This window comes from Pteropus alecto, unplaced genomic scaffold (assembly GCF_000325575.1).
Source record: "Pteropus alecto unplaced genomic scaffold, ASM32557v1 scaffold45, whole genome shotgun sequence".
Taxonomy (NCBI): Eukaryota; Metazoa; Chordata; class Mammalia; order Chiroptera; family Pteropodidae; genus Pteropus; species Pteropus alecto.
In genome coordinates, this window is record NW_006442491.1 from 28,443,981 (window position 1) to 28,463,536 (window position 19,556).

At 54.5% G+C, this 19,556-nt stretch overlaps 2 protein-coding genes across 11 annotated transcripts in view; one reads left to right on the forward strand and one right to left on the reverse strand.

Annotated features, from left to right (window-relative positions):
- The window catches only part of PKIG (cAMP-dependent protein kinase inhibitor gamma), an 83,032-nt gene extending 75,942 nt beyond the window's left edge, over positions 1-7,090 (forward strand). The window contains exons 3-5 of one of the 2 annotated variants that reach the window (XM_015597084.2): positions 237-278; positions 3,481-3,654; positions 6,314-7,090. In XM_015597084.2, the coding sequence (XP_015452570.1) occupies positions 3,507-3,654; positions 6,314-6,393 (228 nt within the window). In that variant the 5' untranslated portion in view covers positions 237-278; positions 3,481-3,506 and the 3' untranslated portion in view covers positions 6,394-7,090. The remainder of the gene's footprint in view (positions 1-236; positions 279-3,480; positions 3,655-6,313) is intronic. The other variant, XM_006921836.3, reaches the window with a different exon arrangement.
- The window catches only part of ADA (adenosine deaminase), a 26,352-nt gene continuing 13,610 nt past the window's right edge, over positions 6,815-19,556 (reverse strand). For 2 of the 9 annotated variants that reach the window (XM_025039843.1, XM_025039844.1), the window contains 11 exons: positions 18,363-18,485; positions 16,390-16,480; positions 13,948-14,091; positions 13,080-13,195; positions 11,757-11,884; positions 10,966-11,037; positions 10,778-10,879; positions 10,435-10,499; positions 8,986-9,115; positions 8,329-8,431; positions 6,815-7,861 (listed from right to left, as the gene is read on the reverse strand). In XM_025039843.1, the coding sequence (XP_024895611.1) occupies positions 7,845-7,861; positions 8,329-8,431; positions 8,986-9,115; positions 10,435-10,499; positions 10,778-10,879; positions 10,966-11,037; positions 11,757-11,884; positions 13,080-13,195; positions 13,948-14,091; positions 16,390-16,480; positions 18,363-18,485 (1,091 nt within the window). In that variant the 3' untranslated portion in view covers positions 6,815-7,844. The remainder of the gene's footprint in view (positions 7,862-8,328; positions 8,432-8,985; positions 9,116-10,434; positions 10,500-10,777; positions 10,880-10,965; positions 11,038-11,756; positions 11,885-13,079; positions 13,196-13,947; positions 14,092-16,389; positions 16,481-18,362; positions 18,486-19,556) is intronic. The other 7 variants (XM_025039849.1, XM_015597078.2, XR_003043121.1 and 4 more) reach the window with 6 other exon arrangements.

Below are 19,556 nucleotides of genomic sequence, written 5' to 3' on the forward strand. Positions count from 1 at the left end.
GAGGTGGTGTGGCCTGTGCAGGGTCTGCCCCGTCCAGGCCCATGCGGGATGAGCCCGGGCCTAGGAACCAGGTCTGCCTGAGGCCTGAGTTGTGGTTATCAGCTCACCTCACTGACCTCAGAGGGCTTTTGTGGCAGTTTAGTAAGCGAGGTGTGGAAAACATAACGACTTGGTAAACGTTACCCTTACTGTTAGAATCGTCGTAATTTTTATTGTTGCTGCTGTGTTTGCAACAGGCCGTTCCCCTGTTCTGAAGCTTGGAGCCGTCTACGCAGAGGGTGAGTGTACGAGTGAAACTCCTGTGAGCTTTGGAAGGAACCAGCTCTGGGACTTGGGAGTTCGTTGTTTCCTTGTCGTTGATTTGTTTTTTGCTAAGAGCCAAAGGTACAAGTAGGGCAGCTTCTTTCTCTCAGGGCAGCCAAGAAAAACCGGGCTGGGTGTGCCCTCTGCCGGAGCCTGGGGGGATTACCGTAGAGTCTTGCCCCAGGTCTGGTGGCAGAGCCAGGCTCCTAACACAAGGTCACTCTCTTTTCTCTCTCTACTACAGGACACCTCCCTGTCCCCCGCTGCCTGGTCTTTGAGTGCCCCTTTTTCTTCAGGTGTCTCTTATGAGCTAGGTGTTGTGGGGCAATGTGGGTCCAGCTTTACGTGCTGGCCAGCCCCTCCTTCCTCTGTCTCTGTGTCCGTCTCACACACACTCACACACACACACACACACACACACACACACACGCATGCACGCACACATGTTTCAGTTTTCAGTTTCTGGATATTCATCCCTCTGAGAATTAACAAGTAAATAGAAAGCTCAAGTGTCTGCACTTTATATACACAGTAACTTGAGCTTGTAAAAACTTCCACCTTTACAAATATATAGACTTAGAAGTGAAAGTTCCCCTTAGTCACAAAGAACACTTGACAGGTTTTTTTTTCTCTTGTATCTGCTCTCCCCCACAAACTGGGTTTTATTTTAGGTGTTGTTTTGCAGCCTGCATTTTGCATTTAACAGTTTATTTCAGAAACTTTGTTATGCCAGTACAGGTCCATCTGGTGTATTTTTTTTTTTTTTTATGAATACAGTACTTTATAATGCCTAGCCTCCTGATGGACATTCAGGTTGCTCTCTACAGTTTGCCATTACTGACCACATGCAGTAAATGTCCTCACACTACAGAGAGCATCGGCATTTGCCTCTGTGTCTAGAACTGGGATTTACTGGGTCCTCCTACCTAGGAGGACTTTGAACTACTAAGGTCAAGCCAGTGGCTTAAATCAGGGTCCCCAGCCTCCTGGGCCATGGACCAGTGCTGGTCTGTGGCCTGTTAGGAATGGGCTGCACAGCAGGAGGTGAGCGGCAGGTGGGTGAACAAAGCTTCATCTATATTTGCAGCTGCTCCCCAGCGCCAGCATCACCGCCTCAGCTCCACCTCAGATCATCAGGCATTAGATTCTCATAGGAGCACTAGTCCTTGCTGCCAAAAACGTTGGGGACCGCTGCCTTAGATCACCCCTCCCATTTCCCAGCTCAGGGTCTGCAGGTGGCCAGAGTCCACGTGGTGACTGGGTGATCTGACTGCCTTCAGAGCATCGTGGGTGCTCGGTGAGATGCTTGCACGCTCTGAGCAAGTTAACATTTTTCACATAATAGCGTTACCTATTGTTGGCAAGGGTGCATGTAAATCAACAATCTTATATGCTGCTAGTGGGAACGTAAACAGGAACAGTACTGAATTTATAAGGTTTTTCTCTCATTTTTTTTGTCGAGTACAGTTGACCCTTGAACAATGCACGTTTGAACTACATGAGTCCGCTTACATGCGGATTTTCTTCCAGTTGGCCCACGCAGTTCAAACCTGTATTCTTCAAGTGTCAGCTGGCAGTTGGGAATCTAAGTACAAGGGCCGACTTGAGTCGTATGAGGATTTTCAACAGCTCGGGTGGTCGGCGCCTCGACCCCCACGTCACTCAAGGGTCGACTGTACCACTGCCTTTCGTGAGGGCAGCTTGGAAGTGTGCCAAAACAGTGTCTTCACATTTTTATCCTTCCCTTTAGCCCAGCAGCTCTCCTTCTGGGAATATAAGGCAAGAACTGGAGACAGACACAGCGGTTTACATAAGTACCTAGTACTGTCTGCGATGGCGGAGCACCCCCATGTTCATTTCTAGGGGACCGATCAAATCATGGTGCATCTGAATGAATACGCGTGTTCAGAAATCAGCTAGCGGGAACCTCGACGACGTGCTCTAGTGTTCCAAAGAGTAGGCTGTGAAATACACTATGTAGTATGATCCCAAATAATTTTTGAAATGTATTTGGCTCTTCTTTTTGAACGTGGTTCTCTTCTCTCCCTAGGCTGAGGATTGTTAACCACCATCTTTGTAGCAATAACTCCTAACTTCCTGTCTTTCCTCCCCATGCCATCCCTCAGCTCTTCTGAGCTCCAGCCCTGGCTCATGTACTTCACCTCTCCCCTCGGAGGACTCACCGGCATCTCAGAGTTCACGTGGTCCAACAGAACTGTCAAATAGAACCCCGCTGTCACTCCCCAAAATATTCTTCCTCTGCTCCTCCCCATCGCAGGAAATCCCACGTCTGTCCACCTGCTTATTCATATCAGAGAGCTCACTTTCCCATCAGTCAAAACCAAGTCCTGTTGACTGATCCTCCAAACTACACCTAGACTCTGACCACTACCATCTCCCTCCACCCACCATCTTTTTCACACCTGACCTTCTGCAGGAGCCTCATCATTTGCCCCCTTCTGGACCCTGCTCAACCCAGTTACCAGAGTCATCCTCGAAAGTGCAGATCTGATCATGACCTGGCCTAAACCCCTCAGGGGCCCCGTTGCAGATGCCGTCCGTCCCAGCCCAGCTCAGCAGAATACTTGATGGCACTGCCCCTCCCCCACCGTCCTCCAGCCTGCAGCCCTTCCATCCCACTCAGAGCCTTCACACATGCTCGTGCCCTCAACTCCTTGTCTTGATGCTGCCTGTTTCTCCTTGGATCTCAGCTAAACGTCACTACCTGACCCCCAGCCTTGGTCAGGCCCACTTAGTCACCCTGCCTTCTCCCTAGAAAACCTGAGCACCATGGTACTTAAGTGGTAGGTAATTTAAGTAATGCGACACCACCCCCTTAGGCTGTAAGCTCCCTGCAGGCAGGGACCATGGCTGACCTGTTCATTCCTGCATCTGCAGCACTTAGCCAGTGCCTGGCACATGAAATTGGTAAATGTGTAGGTGTTGATCAATAACTTAAAAGACGGGATATTCTTTAAAATGAAGGTGGTTTTCTGGGCATGAAATTACAGGTGACTTTCTGTGGTTGGTTCTTTTCTGTGTTTTCTGTTTTGCCTTCAGCGATCAAGGCAATGACTGTCATTTTGTCAAATGACATCAGTGCTGTGGAGCAGAGCTGAGTCTCCCCTGCAGGATGCGCCTGGACTCACCGCTGCCCTCCTGCCCTTGTCCCCGCAGGCCCGAAGAGCGATGCGACAGGCGTGATGGAAGTCGAGTCCTCCTACTCGGACTTCATCTCCTGTGACCGGACGGGCCGTCGGAATGCCGTCCCTGACATCCAGGGAGACTCCGAGGCCGTGAGCGTGCGGAAGCTGGCGGGGGACATGGGCGAGCTGGCGCTCGAGGGGGCAGGTCAGACCCCCTGCCGCACTCCCGCCTGTCCGTTTCCTTTGCTAGAACATTCCCCAGCCAGCCCTGTGGCTGCCACCGCCTCATCCCCACCCCAAGCTCAGATACCAGGTGCTCAGAGGAGCTTTACCTGGCGCCTAAACTGCCCCTCCCCGACCCTCCTCACCCTGACAGCGTCTCCGGGGTGTAAACGTGAGCCCTGCAGAGCGGGGCCTTCTCTTCTGCTCGCACGGGGACGCCACGGGCCATGAGTGAATAGAGGAAGCAGCACCTGGACCCCAAATAGTACCCAGGACCTGCCTCCTCCCCTCACCGCCACAGAGGCTGTGTCTGTCACATCACTTCCCATAGCACACTGCAGCTGTCGGGCTCCGCGTGTCTTCCACGGAGCTGTCCCTGGATGGCCACAGCCCTGTTGTTTCCTGGACAGCCCCCAGTCCAGAGCCCTTGGTCCTTTCTGAGTACAGAACAGAGAAGACTTTGTGGGGGCACCAATCCAGCCCTGTCGTGTTCTTTATTTGGACAAAGTGGCCCAGAGAAGTTAGATAGCTCACTCAGGGTCCCCAGCAAGTTAACGTAGTTAGAACGAGAACCTGGCTGCCCCAGCACCCTGCCCAAGAAACCACCTGCCCCCCCGCCGCCCTCCTTTGTCATGTGACCTCAACTCCCTACCAGGGCACATGAGCTTCCATGGGTCTCACACTGCTCCCTCTGTCTGGCTCTCCCTGCCCTCCCTTTGCCTGGCTCGTCCTCCTCATTCTTAGAGACCAGGCTGCTCTGCTGAGGGGACACCCCTGACCGCACCACCTCTCAGGCAGGGGGGTGGGGGGCGGGGTGAGGCCTCTCCCACACAGGATGTCTTGTGCCCTCAGTGCTTGGTGGCATTTGAAACAGGATAGAGGTGCCTAGTCAGTGGCTGTTCACTGTCCAGCCGAATGACCAGCTGCCACCTCGGCACTCTGCCAGGGGGCTCGAGCGTCTGTACCCCTTTCCTTAGCTGTACTAAACTATCTTCTATCTCCCCTACCTCAGCGGTCGTAGCCACTCGTCCATGGACCCAGGACCTTCTCATACCTGTTTTCCCCTGATTCAAAATCCCTGAAGTGTCTGGGTCCTCCACATGCATGACGTGTGACTGACATTTAGAAGGGGGAGCTGAGGAAGGAACAGTGCTCACGGCAAGGGAGTGAGGCGCTCAAGGTGGGGTGCAGCCAGCCGGGCCCCGTGCGGAGCAGTTCCCGCAGGCAGGGGTGTGGGCCGGCTCCGTCCAGCAGAGACAGCTGCACAGCGCGGCCGCCCCAGGCCTGTGGGGTCTGTGAACCCTCCCTGCTGTTTCCTTATGTGGAGAGCACGAGTGTTTCCTTACTTGGCCCTATAATGCGGAACAACAGACCGGGCACGAATGAGTACACTGCTCAGCGGCGAGTGACTCCGAAACTGGCCCCAAGAGACCCAAGGGTGCTGGCTGGTGAGGAAAGTGCTTAAGGACCTCTTTCCCAGGCCAAGAGGGCTGGGACTGGCACGGAGGAAGCCTTACTCTTGGCTGAGACGTTCCCATGTCAGGTGACCACATACAGGCCTTTCCGCCACCTTATACACAGGCAGACGTGTCACTGTCCTCGCTTTATGGAGCAGGAAGCAGAGGCTCAGAGAGAGTAAGTGAATTGCCAAGATCTCATAGCAAGGAAAAGGCAGAGCAGAGATTACTGAGGAATTTAGCGAGACTGTTCCTGCTTGCCGGCATGGGAGGCTCAGGGCCAAATAGGGCATCAGAAGCTGGGAAATGTGCCCAAAGTGCAGTCTAGTTCTTCAGGCCTCTGGCAGGGTCAGAAGGACCCTCTGGGACCAAGCCTTTGCTACAGGGCCCTCCCAGGATAGGAGAGAGCCTGGGGGAGGGGCAGGGGAGCCAGACGTCCAAGTTCTGCCTGCAGCACTTGCTTACCACCAACACCCACTTCCCAAGACTGCTGCAAGAGCGGAATGCGGCAAGGTCAAGGATGACAGGCCTTCATAAACTCCAAAGAATGCTGCTTTATGAGACTGCTTGATCTCCGGCCTCGGTTTTCTCATTCACGTCATGCACTTAATCCCAACTCCGGGCACTGCATGGATTGCACAGAGCTCGGTACAGTGCTGTGGTTCTCCTTAGTCCCATGAAGGGCTCAGCCTAAGGATGCAAAGACAGAGGCCAGATAGGGAGGTGTGGCTAGTCTGGGGAGGACACAGCACAAAGAAACAGTCACAGGCTCTGCCCCCACGGTTCGTGGGCCATACCCTGGTACTCCCCTGAGCTGGCCTCGTCTGACACCCTTTTCTACTAAGAACAACTACCCCACACCAGTGCATGCTGGGACCTCCCATTCGCCCTCTCTTTCTGGAGAACTGGCACAAGGGTCCCGACCCTCAGCTGCCATGCACTTGATGCTTTTAGCATTCACCCACAATCCTGGCCTTTAACTGGGTTTAATTATACTAGTAACACCATGTGCATTCTCTTTGTAAGCATTTAAATGTTAGAGACCAGGCTAAGGTGCCTTCTGGCCACCACCACCCCTAATCCTCTCCTGCTCCGCAGGGCTCATCTACTGTTATCACTTTGGCCAGGCCCTCCCAGACCTCCTTCTGTGCTTTTCATGTGTGTATATGTTCCTCTCCTCTCCAGAAGGACAGGCGGAGGCAGGCGCCCCAGACAAGGAAGCTAGCAATCAGCCCGAAAGCAGCGATGGGACCACCTCATCTTGAATCTGACCTTGCACAAGGAGGCTGGAAGAGAGACCTGCTGTCCCCACCTGGACAGGAAGCCCTGGCACTGGCCCGGCAGCCTCTTCTCTGAGCCCTGTGTCCCAGGCAAGCAAGGCCAGACTGCCCCCAGAGGCCACCGTGGCCCTTACCCTGGGAAGGCCCTCCGCCCACACCTGCAGGCTCCACGCTCCCATCACCTCCTCACAGTGCCCAGGTACACTTTCCCGACACTGTAACCACAGGATGTTATTTATTCAGCGAGCGCTAGGACTTGGGCTGGGCCCTGCCCGCCGGGGTGAGCAGCCCACCCAAGGGCACTCCTTTCATGGGCGGCCTGGGCAAGGACTATGTTCCAGCTCTGCTTCCTCTTCCCCAACCCCCACCTTCTAGGTCAAGACCTTCTAATCTCTTTTTTTTTTTTAAAAAAAAAAACACTTTTAAACTTTTAAAAACTTTTAAACATTTTTCAGCAGAGAGGGAAGGAGCTGACAATTCACCTTTTTCGGGGGGAGCCATTGTAAGCTAAACTCTTTGCCCATCTATGCAGCTCTGAGGTTCCCTCACGGAGCTTCACAGATAGATACATTTTTAGAGAAGAGATTTTTGTGCTCAAAACTACGTGGATCAACTCTTTGCCCTTTCTTTCTACCAAGATAAGTAACACCTGGGACCCAGGAAATAAATGCTGATTTGTGTGGCTGGTTTAAGATTATTTCTCTTTCAAACAGCAAAAGCAGGGCTGGGCCTCGTAGTTCCAGTCGACAGTTAGCTGGGATCCATCGCTATCCCAGGCTTTCATGGGAAGAATACCTGAGCAGACCGGCCGTTCCGCAGAGGCCGGCACCGCGCCTCGGCCTGGTGTCTGAGCCGTCAGTCTTCCGTCTTACCTCCTCTCAGCACAGTCGCCAGCTTCTCAAACCCAGAAGGAAGGTTTTCCCCTTAAAACCTAGAGTGGGAGGGGCTAAGAGTTCAGGGAGCTTATGAGCGGACAGATTTCAAGGGAAGCCTCGTTTCTGGAGGGCGGGCAGGCTGTGGGCCCCTCTTCACCCCCAGCCTCGGAAGCTCCGGCTCCCCAGTTTCAGTGCCGGCCAGGTTCTCGGGCCGAGTCCCAGAGGCTCCTTCTGTTCCCACCCGAGACCACAGCACACATACCACGTGCTGCACGACACCAGCTGTTGCTTTTTATTGAGCACCAGGGTTTCGGCACAAGTCACCATCGGAGGTGGGTTTCAGAGTCAGCCAGGCCCGGGCACATAATCAGTGGAGAGACATGGCCATGCCGAGGTATGTGTGTGTGTGTAGACATGGACACACGGGCTTCAAGAGCATCAGTAGCTCACTATGGAATCACAGTCTTCCTGGAGGGAGTAAGGTAGGAGTGTCGTTCAACCCCCAGAGTTGTGAAGACTCCATCCACAGGGCAAAGGCTCCGAGAGGCGGCTATGACATCATCATCGATGCTGCCCTGCTGGCCAGAGGAGCAGAAAGGTTAGGCAACTCACAGTACCCAGAATGTAAAGGGAAAAAAAAAAATCACAGAACTTTGGAGCCAGAGAAGAGCCCCGCTTCTACAAACGGGGAGACAGGCTTCGAGCAAAGGAATGCCTTGCCAAGGCCACACAGGAAGGAGCAGAACAGAGCTAAGACCTGGGCCCTGCTCCTTGCTCTTGGCTTTGGGCAGACATGCAGATGCCCCAAGTTGCCAAGACCTTTAGGACCGGACTTCATAAAGTCTCTCTCTCAGACCAGCATCAAGACAGCATTATACAGAAAATAAGCTGATCTAGTGCGATGCTGCCACCAGCCAGGGACTTGTACCCAGGGAGTCGTCATACATCCTTGGTGCCACCCAAGACAGGAAGGGAGGGCATCTTGCTCGAAGTCCCACAGAAAGGCGGGCTAGCTGAGCGCCCAGAAGCTCAGATGGGAAGGTACCTGCAGAGGCCGAAGGCGGCATCCCGTAGGCGTGATAGAGCAGGTCCAGGAGCTCCCTCTTCTCGCCCTCGGGGAGGAAACTGGACTTCGCCGCGTTGATGTTCTGGGAGCCACCAGCACAGCAGACAACGTGGAATTAGCATGGCAATCCAGTGACAGCGCACCCTCTTCACTGAATATGGGCGATTAAGCTCAGGAGTGGGGGGCGAGAACTGGTCCCAGGTCACATAGCAGCAAGTGCCAGGGCAGAGGCCATGAGGTCCTGTGTTCTCAAAGTGGCACTCCACGATACAGCCGTGGGAGAAGAAAGCTGGAGAAACTTTGAGACGGGGCCAGAAAGATACCCCTGCAGGGACAGACTTTGGGGTGTTATAACCCCCAAAATCAAGGGCTCGGCCTGGGATCTATGAATAGCCTGAAAAGTGCAAAATTTTATAGCTGAGCATCTTTTAGGGAGAGGGTAGACAGCTTTCCTGGCGTTCCCTGAAGGTCTCAACCCAAAGGATGGAACACCACACTTGGCCTAGGCCAGGACGACCCTGGGGAAGGCGGCTAACTCTGGGTCTGGCTTGGCCCGCTGAGGCAAACGCACTCAGCCCCAGAGGTTCCGGGCCCTGCTGCCCAGGGTCAAGGCCACTGAGGCCCACGCTCACTCACCAGTCTCTTAAACTCCTCTTCAGTAAAGCCCATGTCCCGCTTGGTCATCTGGTAATCAGTGTCCAGGGTGGACTTGAAGATGAGCGGGTCATCTGTGTTGAGTGAATAGTTAGCCTGGTCATTTTTGAACCTGGATGTGGAGAAGACACAGAGAAAAGCCCCTTCGTCTCCTGTGAGCAGTCGCTGCATCAACCCTCACCCTGTGAGCCTCACCTAATCCTTAGTCACACCTGCAGGGCCTCGTACAGAGAACTCGGGTGGCTCGTCCAGGGTCACCTAACTAGCAACTCAAGACTCAAACCATCTGACCAGTCCAAAGCTGGGCAAAGGCAGGAGAGAGCACCCAGGAGAATGGGGGTGTGGGGCGGCCACACGAGCACGCACCCCTCTGGCTCCCACCCTCTCCAGCCTTCCCTTCGGCGCCAGCATTCTGGGAGAGCTGACCACACTGTCCCCCAGTCGTCGGCAAGCCCACTGGGATCTACTCTGCAGGCAGCGTGGACACCGTCGTGGGCACGCTCTCTGGCCACCGTCTTGTGAGGCCCAGTGGACCTTTCCTAGCTGAGTGCACTCGGCTTGTAGAGCAGAATTTTACCCTGTTGACTGTTCTTAGAACCCTTTCTCTCAATTTCTCAGACACCACACTTTGGCTTCCCTCCTACCTGTCTCTCCGGCCTGTCCCTTAAGTCCCTCAAATGTCACTGTCCGTCTGGGTTCTATCCGAGGCCCTCTTGCTCCCTGTCTCTTGAGACCATCGTTCCTTCCAGCACCCTTTGTAGATGACTCCCGAGTTTTTCTCCAGCCCACCGGCTGTGCCCCCACGTGCCCCCGAGAGCCTCCACCTGGACGTCCCACAGGTGCCGCACTCCCCTTTCCTGAGGCAGACCTCCGGACCCCGTGGAACCGGAACATTGGAGCCCAAGCTCCTTCTCTTCTCACACGCTTGACAGGCATACCAGTGTGGCCTGACATGGGTCATTCCAAGTCTCTGCCGTCCTCGTCCCGTGTCAGGGACAGGCGGCTTTGCCCTACTGAGGTCTGATGCCACTCCAAGAACTCAGTCACAGGACAGCCTGCAGACGGGCCAAGGCCGCCTCAGTGGGGTGGAAGCGGGTAGGGTGGGCAGACCCTCCAGGCGAAGGCTTTGGGATGGAGCCTGGGGGTTGTCCAAGGGGCCAGGAGCAGAGACCACGTGAGCAGGAGACACTCACCTTTCTTTTGGGGCAGTAGGACATTCTGCTATAGTGGAATGAGCTATAGAGTGCCCAGCTCTGCTATTTAGTCAAGTTACAGTCCATCTGAGCTTTGGATTCATTTGTAAGTTGAGAATAGCGCCTGCTTCCCAAGGGTTCATACAGATTTTGTATCAAGAGACCCAGCCCCTGCATTTCTTTCCCACCCTGGGCTCTCCTAGTACAAAACTGAATGGCCCAGGGGAGTAAGCCTCACCGAACGACTGCGTGCTGTGTGTCTGGCTTCCAGGCGCCCGTGAGGTAGCTGGACCAGGGGCAGACCTGGAAGAGCAGGCATGGGGCTGGCGAGGACACCTCCAGGCCATGCTGACCGTGCCCTCCCCCACATCCTGGGGCTGGAACCACCTGCTCTGGCACCATTCTGGCCCCGGTCACACTGGCCTCCCTGCTGCCGACTCCGTGAGCCCGTCGGTCCCCTTCTCCCTCTACCACCTGGGCAGCTCTAATGCCCACTGCCCACACCTGCCACAGCTTGCCCTGCACCTTTGGCTCCTGGGACCCTCTTGGCTTTCCACCTCTGTCCTCCCCCTCCCTGGCACCTCGAAGTGCATGTTCTCCTGTCGCAGCCTCTTGTAGAGGGCCTCATCCTCCACGGTATGGTAGCCGTGTCCCAGCCTCTGTGCCTTGAGCGTGTCCACAGCCTGCGGAGAAGCGGAGGGGAGCCCGGAATGAGGCGGGGCAGAAGCAGGGAGAAGGGTCCAGCCCCTCGTCAGCCCGGCCTCCTCACCGCTCTCACCACCTCTGCAGAGCCGACCTCCCCTGCGTGGACTGTGCGGTGAATGTTGCTCCTCACCGCCTCCTGAAAGGGCAAGAGCCAGGTCGTGGGGGGCCCTGGGGGGCCCCAGCAGGCCCTGCCTCCACTATGCTTTGGGTCTTGAGTTTCCGCAGCCTGGACCATGCCCACGGTCAGGCTGGCCCCTTCAAGATAGGGAAGTCTGGTCTTTTTAAATCATTAGGGGGTAGCTATCACTTGACTAGACAGTTACGTGTCAGGCACTGTATGAAATGGTTTGCATACGTTAACTTTCACAACTATTGTAATACCTATTTTACAGGGGGTAGGGGGTGGAACTGAGGCTCAAGTAAGTGAAGTAATATGACCAAGGTCAAACAGCTAGAAAGTGGGGAGCCAAGCTCCGGACTTGGGCAGTGAGACTCCAGAGCCCCCACTTAACTCCATGCTTCACCCTTTCCCAAGGGAAGTGCATTGTGAGGCCAAGACGTTTGCTCCAATGCAGTTATCCTAGGAGATGAACCAGGCCCAGAGAAGAGACAGTCTTGCCCAAAGTCACACAGCAAATCATAGGCAGAAACGGGCTCAGACTCCCAAATGGTAAGTGGGGTCTTCGTACCGAATTCACAATTCCTAGGGCCCCCAGACCCAGCTGAGACACATCTGGGAACCCAAGAGGCCTCACACTCCCGTCTGTGCAACTGCTCCCTACTGTGGGTGAAGACAAGCTCCTCCCACAGCTCACCTGTGCCGGCCTCGCCCCGCCTCCTTCCCACAGGGCCCACCTCGAAGGCCTTCACGTGTCCAGGGAAGAGGCTGCTTCCTTCAAGGGTCTCATCTCCAGCCAGGTCGATGGCCACCACAGTCTGTTGCTGGTACTTCTTACACAGCTCTACCACCTCGAGGGACCAGTCTGTGGGCGAGAGGCCCTGTCAGCAGCAGCACTCAGGAGGCGGGTCCCTTCAGAAGTGCTGCGTGCTGCCCATCCCACCCCAGCCCCACCCGAGGGCAGCGCAAGACAGAGGGTCCAATGTCTTCAAATCCTGACGACTGTCACGGCCTAACCACATGGCCTTCGGCAAACCACTCCGCCCAGTGGCTCAGAGGAGACACCTCCAGCTCCTGCACAGGGTTGTGGTGAGGCTTCCCAGAGGTCTTATTTGTAAATCGCCGAGGGCAGGCCCCAGGCTCAGTCCTCTCGTTTCTCCCCACAACAGCGCTCAAGGCGGGCTTACCCCACTTAGCAGGCGAGGAGACAGAGGCCCACTCAGGTCTAAAGCAACTCACACACTAGCACTATGAGATATACTAACATACTGTGGACTCTTAACCAATAAAGTCATCGTGAAGTGTTTAAAAGAGAATGAAGCAGATGGCCTCGGGTTCACATCTGAGCTTCGTGCCTTCCTGATTGAGAAGCAAGCAGCTTCGCCATTGTCTGCCTCAGTTCCCCCGTCTATCAGATGGGGTAGGCAGTGCGAGTCCTCCGAGGCTGCTGCAGGGGCTGGAGAAAGTACGCGCAGGTCACTCGCTGTTGCAGGCGGGCCCTACAGCTTGGCATTAACCCTTCGTTTCGATTCTCACTACTTAGACTAGAAAATGAGGTAAGTACCATCGTCTCCTGTGACAACGCACATCTGAAGTCCAGAGCAGTGATGTGACGTGCCCAAGGTCACACAGCGGGGCTCTGGGTATTTAATCAGTGTGAGTTACAAGTGAGGCCCCTCAGATCCCGGAGATCAGACCTACTCAGGTCCTGTGGCCTAGACCGGAAGAGGCCTAGCACACAGGGTCTCAGGGCAGGGCCACGGGCTGGTCGGAACCTGGCCCAGATTGTTTTCTATTGTTCAGGCTCCTTTGGATTTGAACCTCCGACAGGTCACATGATTATAAGGCCTGGTCTCCTTGGGAAAAAGGTCTCTGTTGCCAGGAAGTTCTGAGCCGACCCGGAAGGGCTCTAATGACTTCAGGAAGCCCCAAGGTCCCACTGCGGGCCCAAGGGATAGCCGGGGGCAAGGGGCACAGGGGAGACCAGGTGCAGCAGCAGTCTAAGAGGCTGGGGCTGGCGGCGGATGGGCAGCCTGGGGCAGGGCCGAGGTCATACTCACTGGGCTGGTGGCGCATGCAGCACAGGATGGAGCGCGCCTTCACCCCAAAGTCTCGCTCTCCCTCCTGCAGGCCCTGGCACACGAGGGCCACCACCTCGTCAGGGGTGAGGTCCCCTCTGTGTGGGGAAAGGAGTAGGGATGGGCCTGAGACAACTGAAAGTCTAAAGAGGAGCCCTGGGACAGAGGAGGGTGAGGAGGAGGGGGGAAGGGACAGAGGGAGAGGGGACAATGGCGGGGGGAGACGATGGGGGGGAGGCGATGGGAGGAGAGAAGGAGAAAGAGGAATGTTCCAGAAGCCTCCTCCTCCCACCAACCCACTGCATCTAAGGAAAGCCTGAGGGAAATGGCCAAAGCCCCCCCAGCAAACCCCCTTCCGGCTTCCTTGGAACTGCCTGTTGATTCCAGACCTGGAGGACCCCCCAGATGGAAAGCATGGCTATGCTCGCCTGGCCCGATCCCCACTTGTTCACTTGTATCAGAGTCATGGCTAGAAGGGGGGCAGGTGACTGTGTGACACCACTCAAGATCCCTGGGCGGCAGGAATGGGCCAGATGCCCTGGGGTTGGCGCAGGGCCCCGGTAGGCACTGGGTAAGCCGGTTCACGTTCCTAGATGGCAGGCCTGGGCCTAGGACTAGGGGTGACAAGACACAGCCAAACGCTTTCGCCCAAGATAAAAACATAAGCCAAGGTGAGGAATGGGAACCATGTCTCTCATGACAGAATTAAGCCCATCTTCAGCCATAGACCAGATCGGGGGAAAAATCAAAGTCTTGCTTGGGTCAGGGCCTCCCAACAGTCCGACCCTCGGGTCTCAGGCTGGGCCACCCTGCCACAGCCTCAGCCCAGCTCCTCCACGCAGTCACTCACTCAGCCTGGTGCCAGGAGATGGGCTCCACTTTAGAGTTAGCCAGCAGGTGTGGGCTGTAACGCACCTCCACGTACACCACGCCCTCGTTGGCCTTCATCTCAACGAACTCATAAGCAATCCTTTTGATGGCCTCCCGGCAGCCCCTGGGAAGAGAAAGCAGGGGGTGGGTTGGGATAACCTTCCCCAAAGTCCCTCGGGAGCTCCAGGAATAACAAAGCTGTCCGCAACCCTTGGCGGATCAAACTCACTTCTGGGTCCCCATCCCTTAACCCCCAGCCCCAAGCTCTGGGCGTCCACCGGAGAAGATGCTGAAGGTACAGCAAGTGCCGGCAGCTCTGCTTCCGAACCGTATGCTAATTCCTGGCCCCTGCACCTCCCGCTCTAACCACCTTACCTAACAGGCCCCAGCGGTCCTTCGCAAATGCAAATCAAAGCCCACTGCTCCTCCCGCTCTGAACCCAAGGGCTTCCACCACGTGGGATAAAATCCCAATTCCGTGGCCTGGCCCACAAGGCCCGTATCACCCGGCCCCTGCCGACCTCCCCAGCGCCCTCCTTCTCACTCACTCCACGAGCACAACAGAGGCTCTTTCTGTCCCGGGCACAGTCAAGCTTGTTTCCACATCGGACCTTTGTGTTCGCAGCCACCCTCGCCCCCACCTACATGCTCTTCCGCCAGACTGTCCTGCGTTCCCTCCTCCCTCCATTTAGACCCCGGCTCCAGCAGAGACGACTTCCTGAACCACTTTATTTTAAAACAGCCTCTCTGTCATTCTCCACCCCTTCCTCTGGACTTTAGTTTCCTCCATGGCCCTTACTATCACTCGATGTTACGTGTCACATGGTTTGTTAGCCGATTTTCATCTCCCCTACTAGAATGTAGACTGCATGAGACAAAGACTCCACCATCTGTCTTGTCACTGCTACGGTTCCTCACGCGAGGACAGAACCTAGGACATAGTGGCCACACAAATATTTGTTGAGTGATGAATGTTGGCCAACAGGGACGGACACACAGAGGCCACAAAAGCAAAATCAGGCAAATTAAAGCACATTTAATTTGCTTTAAAAAGCTACACAGCAAAGGAAACCATCAACAAAGTAAAAAGGCAACCTACGGAATGGGAGAAAATGTTTGTAAACCATAAATCTGACAAGGAACTAATATCCAAAATATACAATTCAATAGCAAACAAATAACCCAGATTTAATAATGGGCAAAGGACCTGGATAGACATTTCTCCAAAGACATACTAATGGCCAAACAGGTACATGAAAAGGTGGTCAACATCATGGATCATCAGGGAAATGCAAATCAAAACCACAATCCCGTATCGCCTCACACCTGTTAGAATGGCTACTATCGAGAAGAGAAGCTAAGAGTTAAGTGTTGGTGAGGATGTGGAGAAAATGGAACCCTTGTGCACTGTTAGCAGGAGTGTAAATTGGTTTAGCCCGTATGGAAAACGATATGGCGATTCCTCTAAAAATAGTACTGTATGAGCCAGCAATCGCACTTCTGGGTATGTATCCCAAAGAAATGAAATTAGTATCTCACCGAATATCTGCACCCCCATGGTCATTGCAGTGTTATCCATAATAGCCAAGACATGGATGCAATCTAAATGTCCACCTGCAGATGAATGGGAAAATGTCTCTCCCTCTCCCTCTCTGACACACACACACACACACGTATTATTCAGCCTTAAAGGAGGAAGTCCTGCCATTTGTGACTTGAATGAACCTGGAGGACATTATGCTAACTGAAATAAGCCAGACGCAGAAAGACAAATACTTGCATAATCTCACATGTGGAATCCAAAATAGTCAAACTCATAAAAACCAAAAGTAGAAGAACAATTGTCGGGGGCAGGGGGTGGGGAGATGTTGATCAAAGGGTACGAACCTTCAGTTACGCAAGATTAGTAAGTTCTGAAGATGACGTACAGCACGGTGACTATAGTCGATACTGCACTGCACACCTGAGATTTGCGAAGAGGGTACATCTTAAGGGTTCCTACCACACGCGCACGCACACACACAATAACGGAGGTGATCGATATGTTAACAAGCTTGACTAGTGATCATTTCACAAGGTATGCGTAGGTCAAGTTGTACATCTAAAACATATACAACTTCTACTCGTCGATTGCATTCCAATAAAACTAAAGAGAAAAAAGGGCACAGAGGGAGAAACCCAGAGGGAACTCTGGGATGGGGAGACCCCTGGGACTCAGACTTGAATCCCGGTTCCCACACTGATCTGCTGTGTGACCTGTTAATCACATTCTCTGACACACACATCAGAGGGTTATTGTGAGGGCAGATGAGTTAAATCTCATAAAACTCACCTGGGCCAGGGCTTGGAGCAGAACAGAAAAATGCTCAACTGTTTCATTGTTATTTCTGAGTGTTGGCTGCAGAAGCAACGTGCAAACTAACCTGCAAGGGCTACTGTGAGTGTTGATCAAAGGACAGTGGACTGAGCCTTGGCTGCAAGTTTCTGCCACGAAGAGTGAAACCGGAACAATTACTAGAAAGCAGAATGTGTGAGGGAAGCGCCCTGGGGAAGCCGGCCACTGCCAGGAGGAGGGTCACTGCAAGTACCTGTGCCTTGGAGGGTGACAACGGGCAGGAGCTGCCTCTCCAGTGGGAACAGCCCTAGGGGGTGGAGTCAGCCCTGCTGCAAGGGGTGCCAGCCTCCCAGAGAGAGGGTGCCCGATCTCCGCCACAGCTGTGGCATGCATTCCTTCCACCGTGACTGACACTGTCCCAGGCACAGGGAAAACGGCAAATCCCTGCTGTCAGAGCCTACGGTCTAGCAAGAGACAGGCAAATAAATGAGTGAAATATGTCGTTGGTCGCATGGTGAAAATCTCTATGGAGACACAGGAAGCAGGGGATGGGGGTACGGAATGGTAACTGGGCGGGGCCTGCACGATCAGTAATAGGATCGGGGAAGGCCTCACTGAACGTGACATTTGAGCAGAGACATGAAGGAGGTGAGAAAGCAAGCCGCAGGGCACCTATGGGAACAGCGTCCCAGGAAGAGGAAACGGCAAGTGCCGGGGACTCTAGCTTGGGGGTGCGCGTGGTGCCCAAGGTGCCAGACGCCGACGTGGCAGATGAGGGCTCTCATCTGACACCTGTGGATGCTGGCGGGGTGGGGGGAGGTCAGAGTCTCAAGCGGCTCTGAAGGAAATAATGTCTAACAGCCTGCTTGACTCGGGCCTTGAGGGGGCTGGGCCCCCTCTGCGTGTGGCCAGAGACAGGAGCAGCCTCAGGGGTGGCATGGAGAGATGCCTCAGCCTGCGTCTATGTTCTGGGGTGGGGCTGTCTTGGGAGGTGCGAGGCAGATGCCTCTAGGGAGGGGGCATGTGTCTGCCAGTGCAGCTGCTTACCGGGGGCAGGGCTGAGCCTAAAAGCCTCCAGCAAGAAGCCAGCCACCTTGGCACAACATCTTCCTTTGCTAGGACTTCTCATGTGTGCTCGGCCACTTACAGCAGCCAAAGGCCTCTGCCTGCCTCACACACCTTCACTGGTCCTCCAATAACGCATGCATGGCCCATCCTCCAAACCCTTCCTCAGGCCTAGCCCTCTGGACAATTCACGCCCTCTCCACCCCAAGGCCCGGGCCAGCCTTCCCTGACTGCTCCCAGCACCTTTGCCTCTTCCCCTCCTGAGCTCCCAGAGCACCGACATGCCTTGGGAAACTCTGCCTGGTGCCAAGAAGCTTGAGGTGGCATGGGGGCAAGAATCTGGACTTCACTCTCTGCCAGTTGTGGGGTCCTGGGCAAGCCCCTTCACTTCCCTGAGCCTTCAGTTCCTCCTCTGGAAATGAGGAGTATGTCCCCCTAGCAGCCCTACTGATGACTACAAAACGTATAGCTCTGTGAGCTATCCATATATTGTATTTTGTCTGAGAGAGATTCTGCTATTAAAAAATGGAAGGAATGCAAAATAACAAAAGCACCAGTGTCTGGCTGTCAATAAAGGTAGCAATTGTCTGCATAGTAAGAGGGGGTTTGGTGAGGACAGTGCTGTGTTCACTCTAAACTCCAGCCCTAAGAGGTGGACAGGATCCCAGGCCCACTGTCTGGATGAGGGACTGAGGCCCAGAGAGGGTGAATTTGTCCAGTGTTACTTCATGAAACAGTGTGAGACTAGGATCTGTGTTCTTAACCCACACATTCTGTCACTTCTCTGTAGAAGTTGAAGGAATTTCAATTTATCACACCCACTTCCCAGAAGGGAAAACTGAGGTCCCAAAACAGAGAGTTCTGAGCAAGTATGTACAATGGTCAGAAGCAGAGCTAGGGCCTCCCGCCCCACAGGCTGAGGTGCAGGCCTGGTGCTGGCAGCTGTCCCAGGCACAGGGACCGACGCTGCCCAGGGCCTGAGGGTGGGGGACTCACGCAATGGCAGGCATGTAGTAGTCGAACTTGGCCAGGAAGCCGGGGAGGCTGAGCGGCTTGTCCATGCCGATGAAGTCCTGCAGCTCCTTAGCTGTGCTGGCAGGGAGGGCGATGCCCCTCTTCCTGGGGACAAAACATGAGGGCAGTGGACTGGCCCTGGGCACCTCTCCATCTAATCCATTGGGCAGATGGGAAAACTGAGGTCCAGGGCATACAGAACCAGGACCGGAATCCTTCCAGCACCTCCTGTCCCCAAGACCATGACCAGCCAGAGAATCTCAAGGATAGCCGGGATTAAAATCTGTTTGTGCACATGGACACACACATGTGGACAGAGGAGGTACGAGGGCAAGCCCACTGCTCCGCCCCAGGAGTTGGTGCGGTCAGATTGTTCTACGCCAGCTCAAGGGTTATCAGAGGCAATCACTACAGCGCAGGAGCAGGGGCCAGGGCAGACGCCTGCCCTCCCTCCTCCGACCTCTGTCTGGCCAGCACGTCAGAGAGGCTTGCCTGGCCCAGTGTGCTGGGAGAGGGCTGGGCCAGCTGGCCACCAGCCTCAGAGGTCCCTCCCCTCCCTGCCCACAGTCCTCCCCGTTCCCAGGGCTAGATATAGCCATCACTCAGTAAGGGCTTGCTAAGGACAGCCCTCCTGGCCCGGAGCCTCCTTCCCCCGACCCGCACCTCCGCCTCCCCCAGCCAGGGGCGACAGGATGCGAGGGGGGCTGACTTCCCACTTTCTGCACAGCCTGGTCTCCTCTGCTCATCCTGGATCTGCCCCGACTCACGGGTCACCCTGGGCCTCAGCTTCCCCACTTTGAAGATAAAAGGGACAAAGAATTACTAGACATCAAGCAACGCTTCTACCATGAGGGACGAAACGAGAGACAAAAGGAGCTCCGAGGAAACAAAAAAAAAATGCAGAAAACAGAAGAAAACTTAAGAACACTAAAATAAACATCCTCAATTAGAAGGAATGGAAAATAAAAGCTGAGAACATCCTCCGGCAAGCAGAACAAAAGATTAAAAAAAATTAGGAACAAATGGTTAGGTGAGTTGGATGATGAAGTCAGGAGACTCAAGCATCTAGTTAGCCACAAAGGGAGCAGACAGAAGGGAGGAAATTGCCAAAGACATGGAAGTTCAAGCAAGTAGTCTTGACGTCTTTTAATGGCTTCCGTCATTCAAATATTAAAA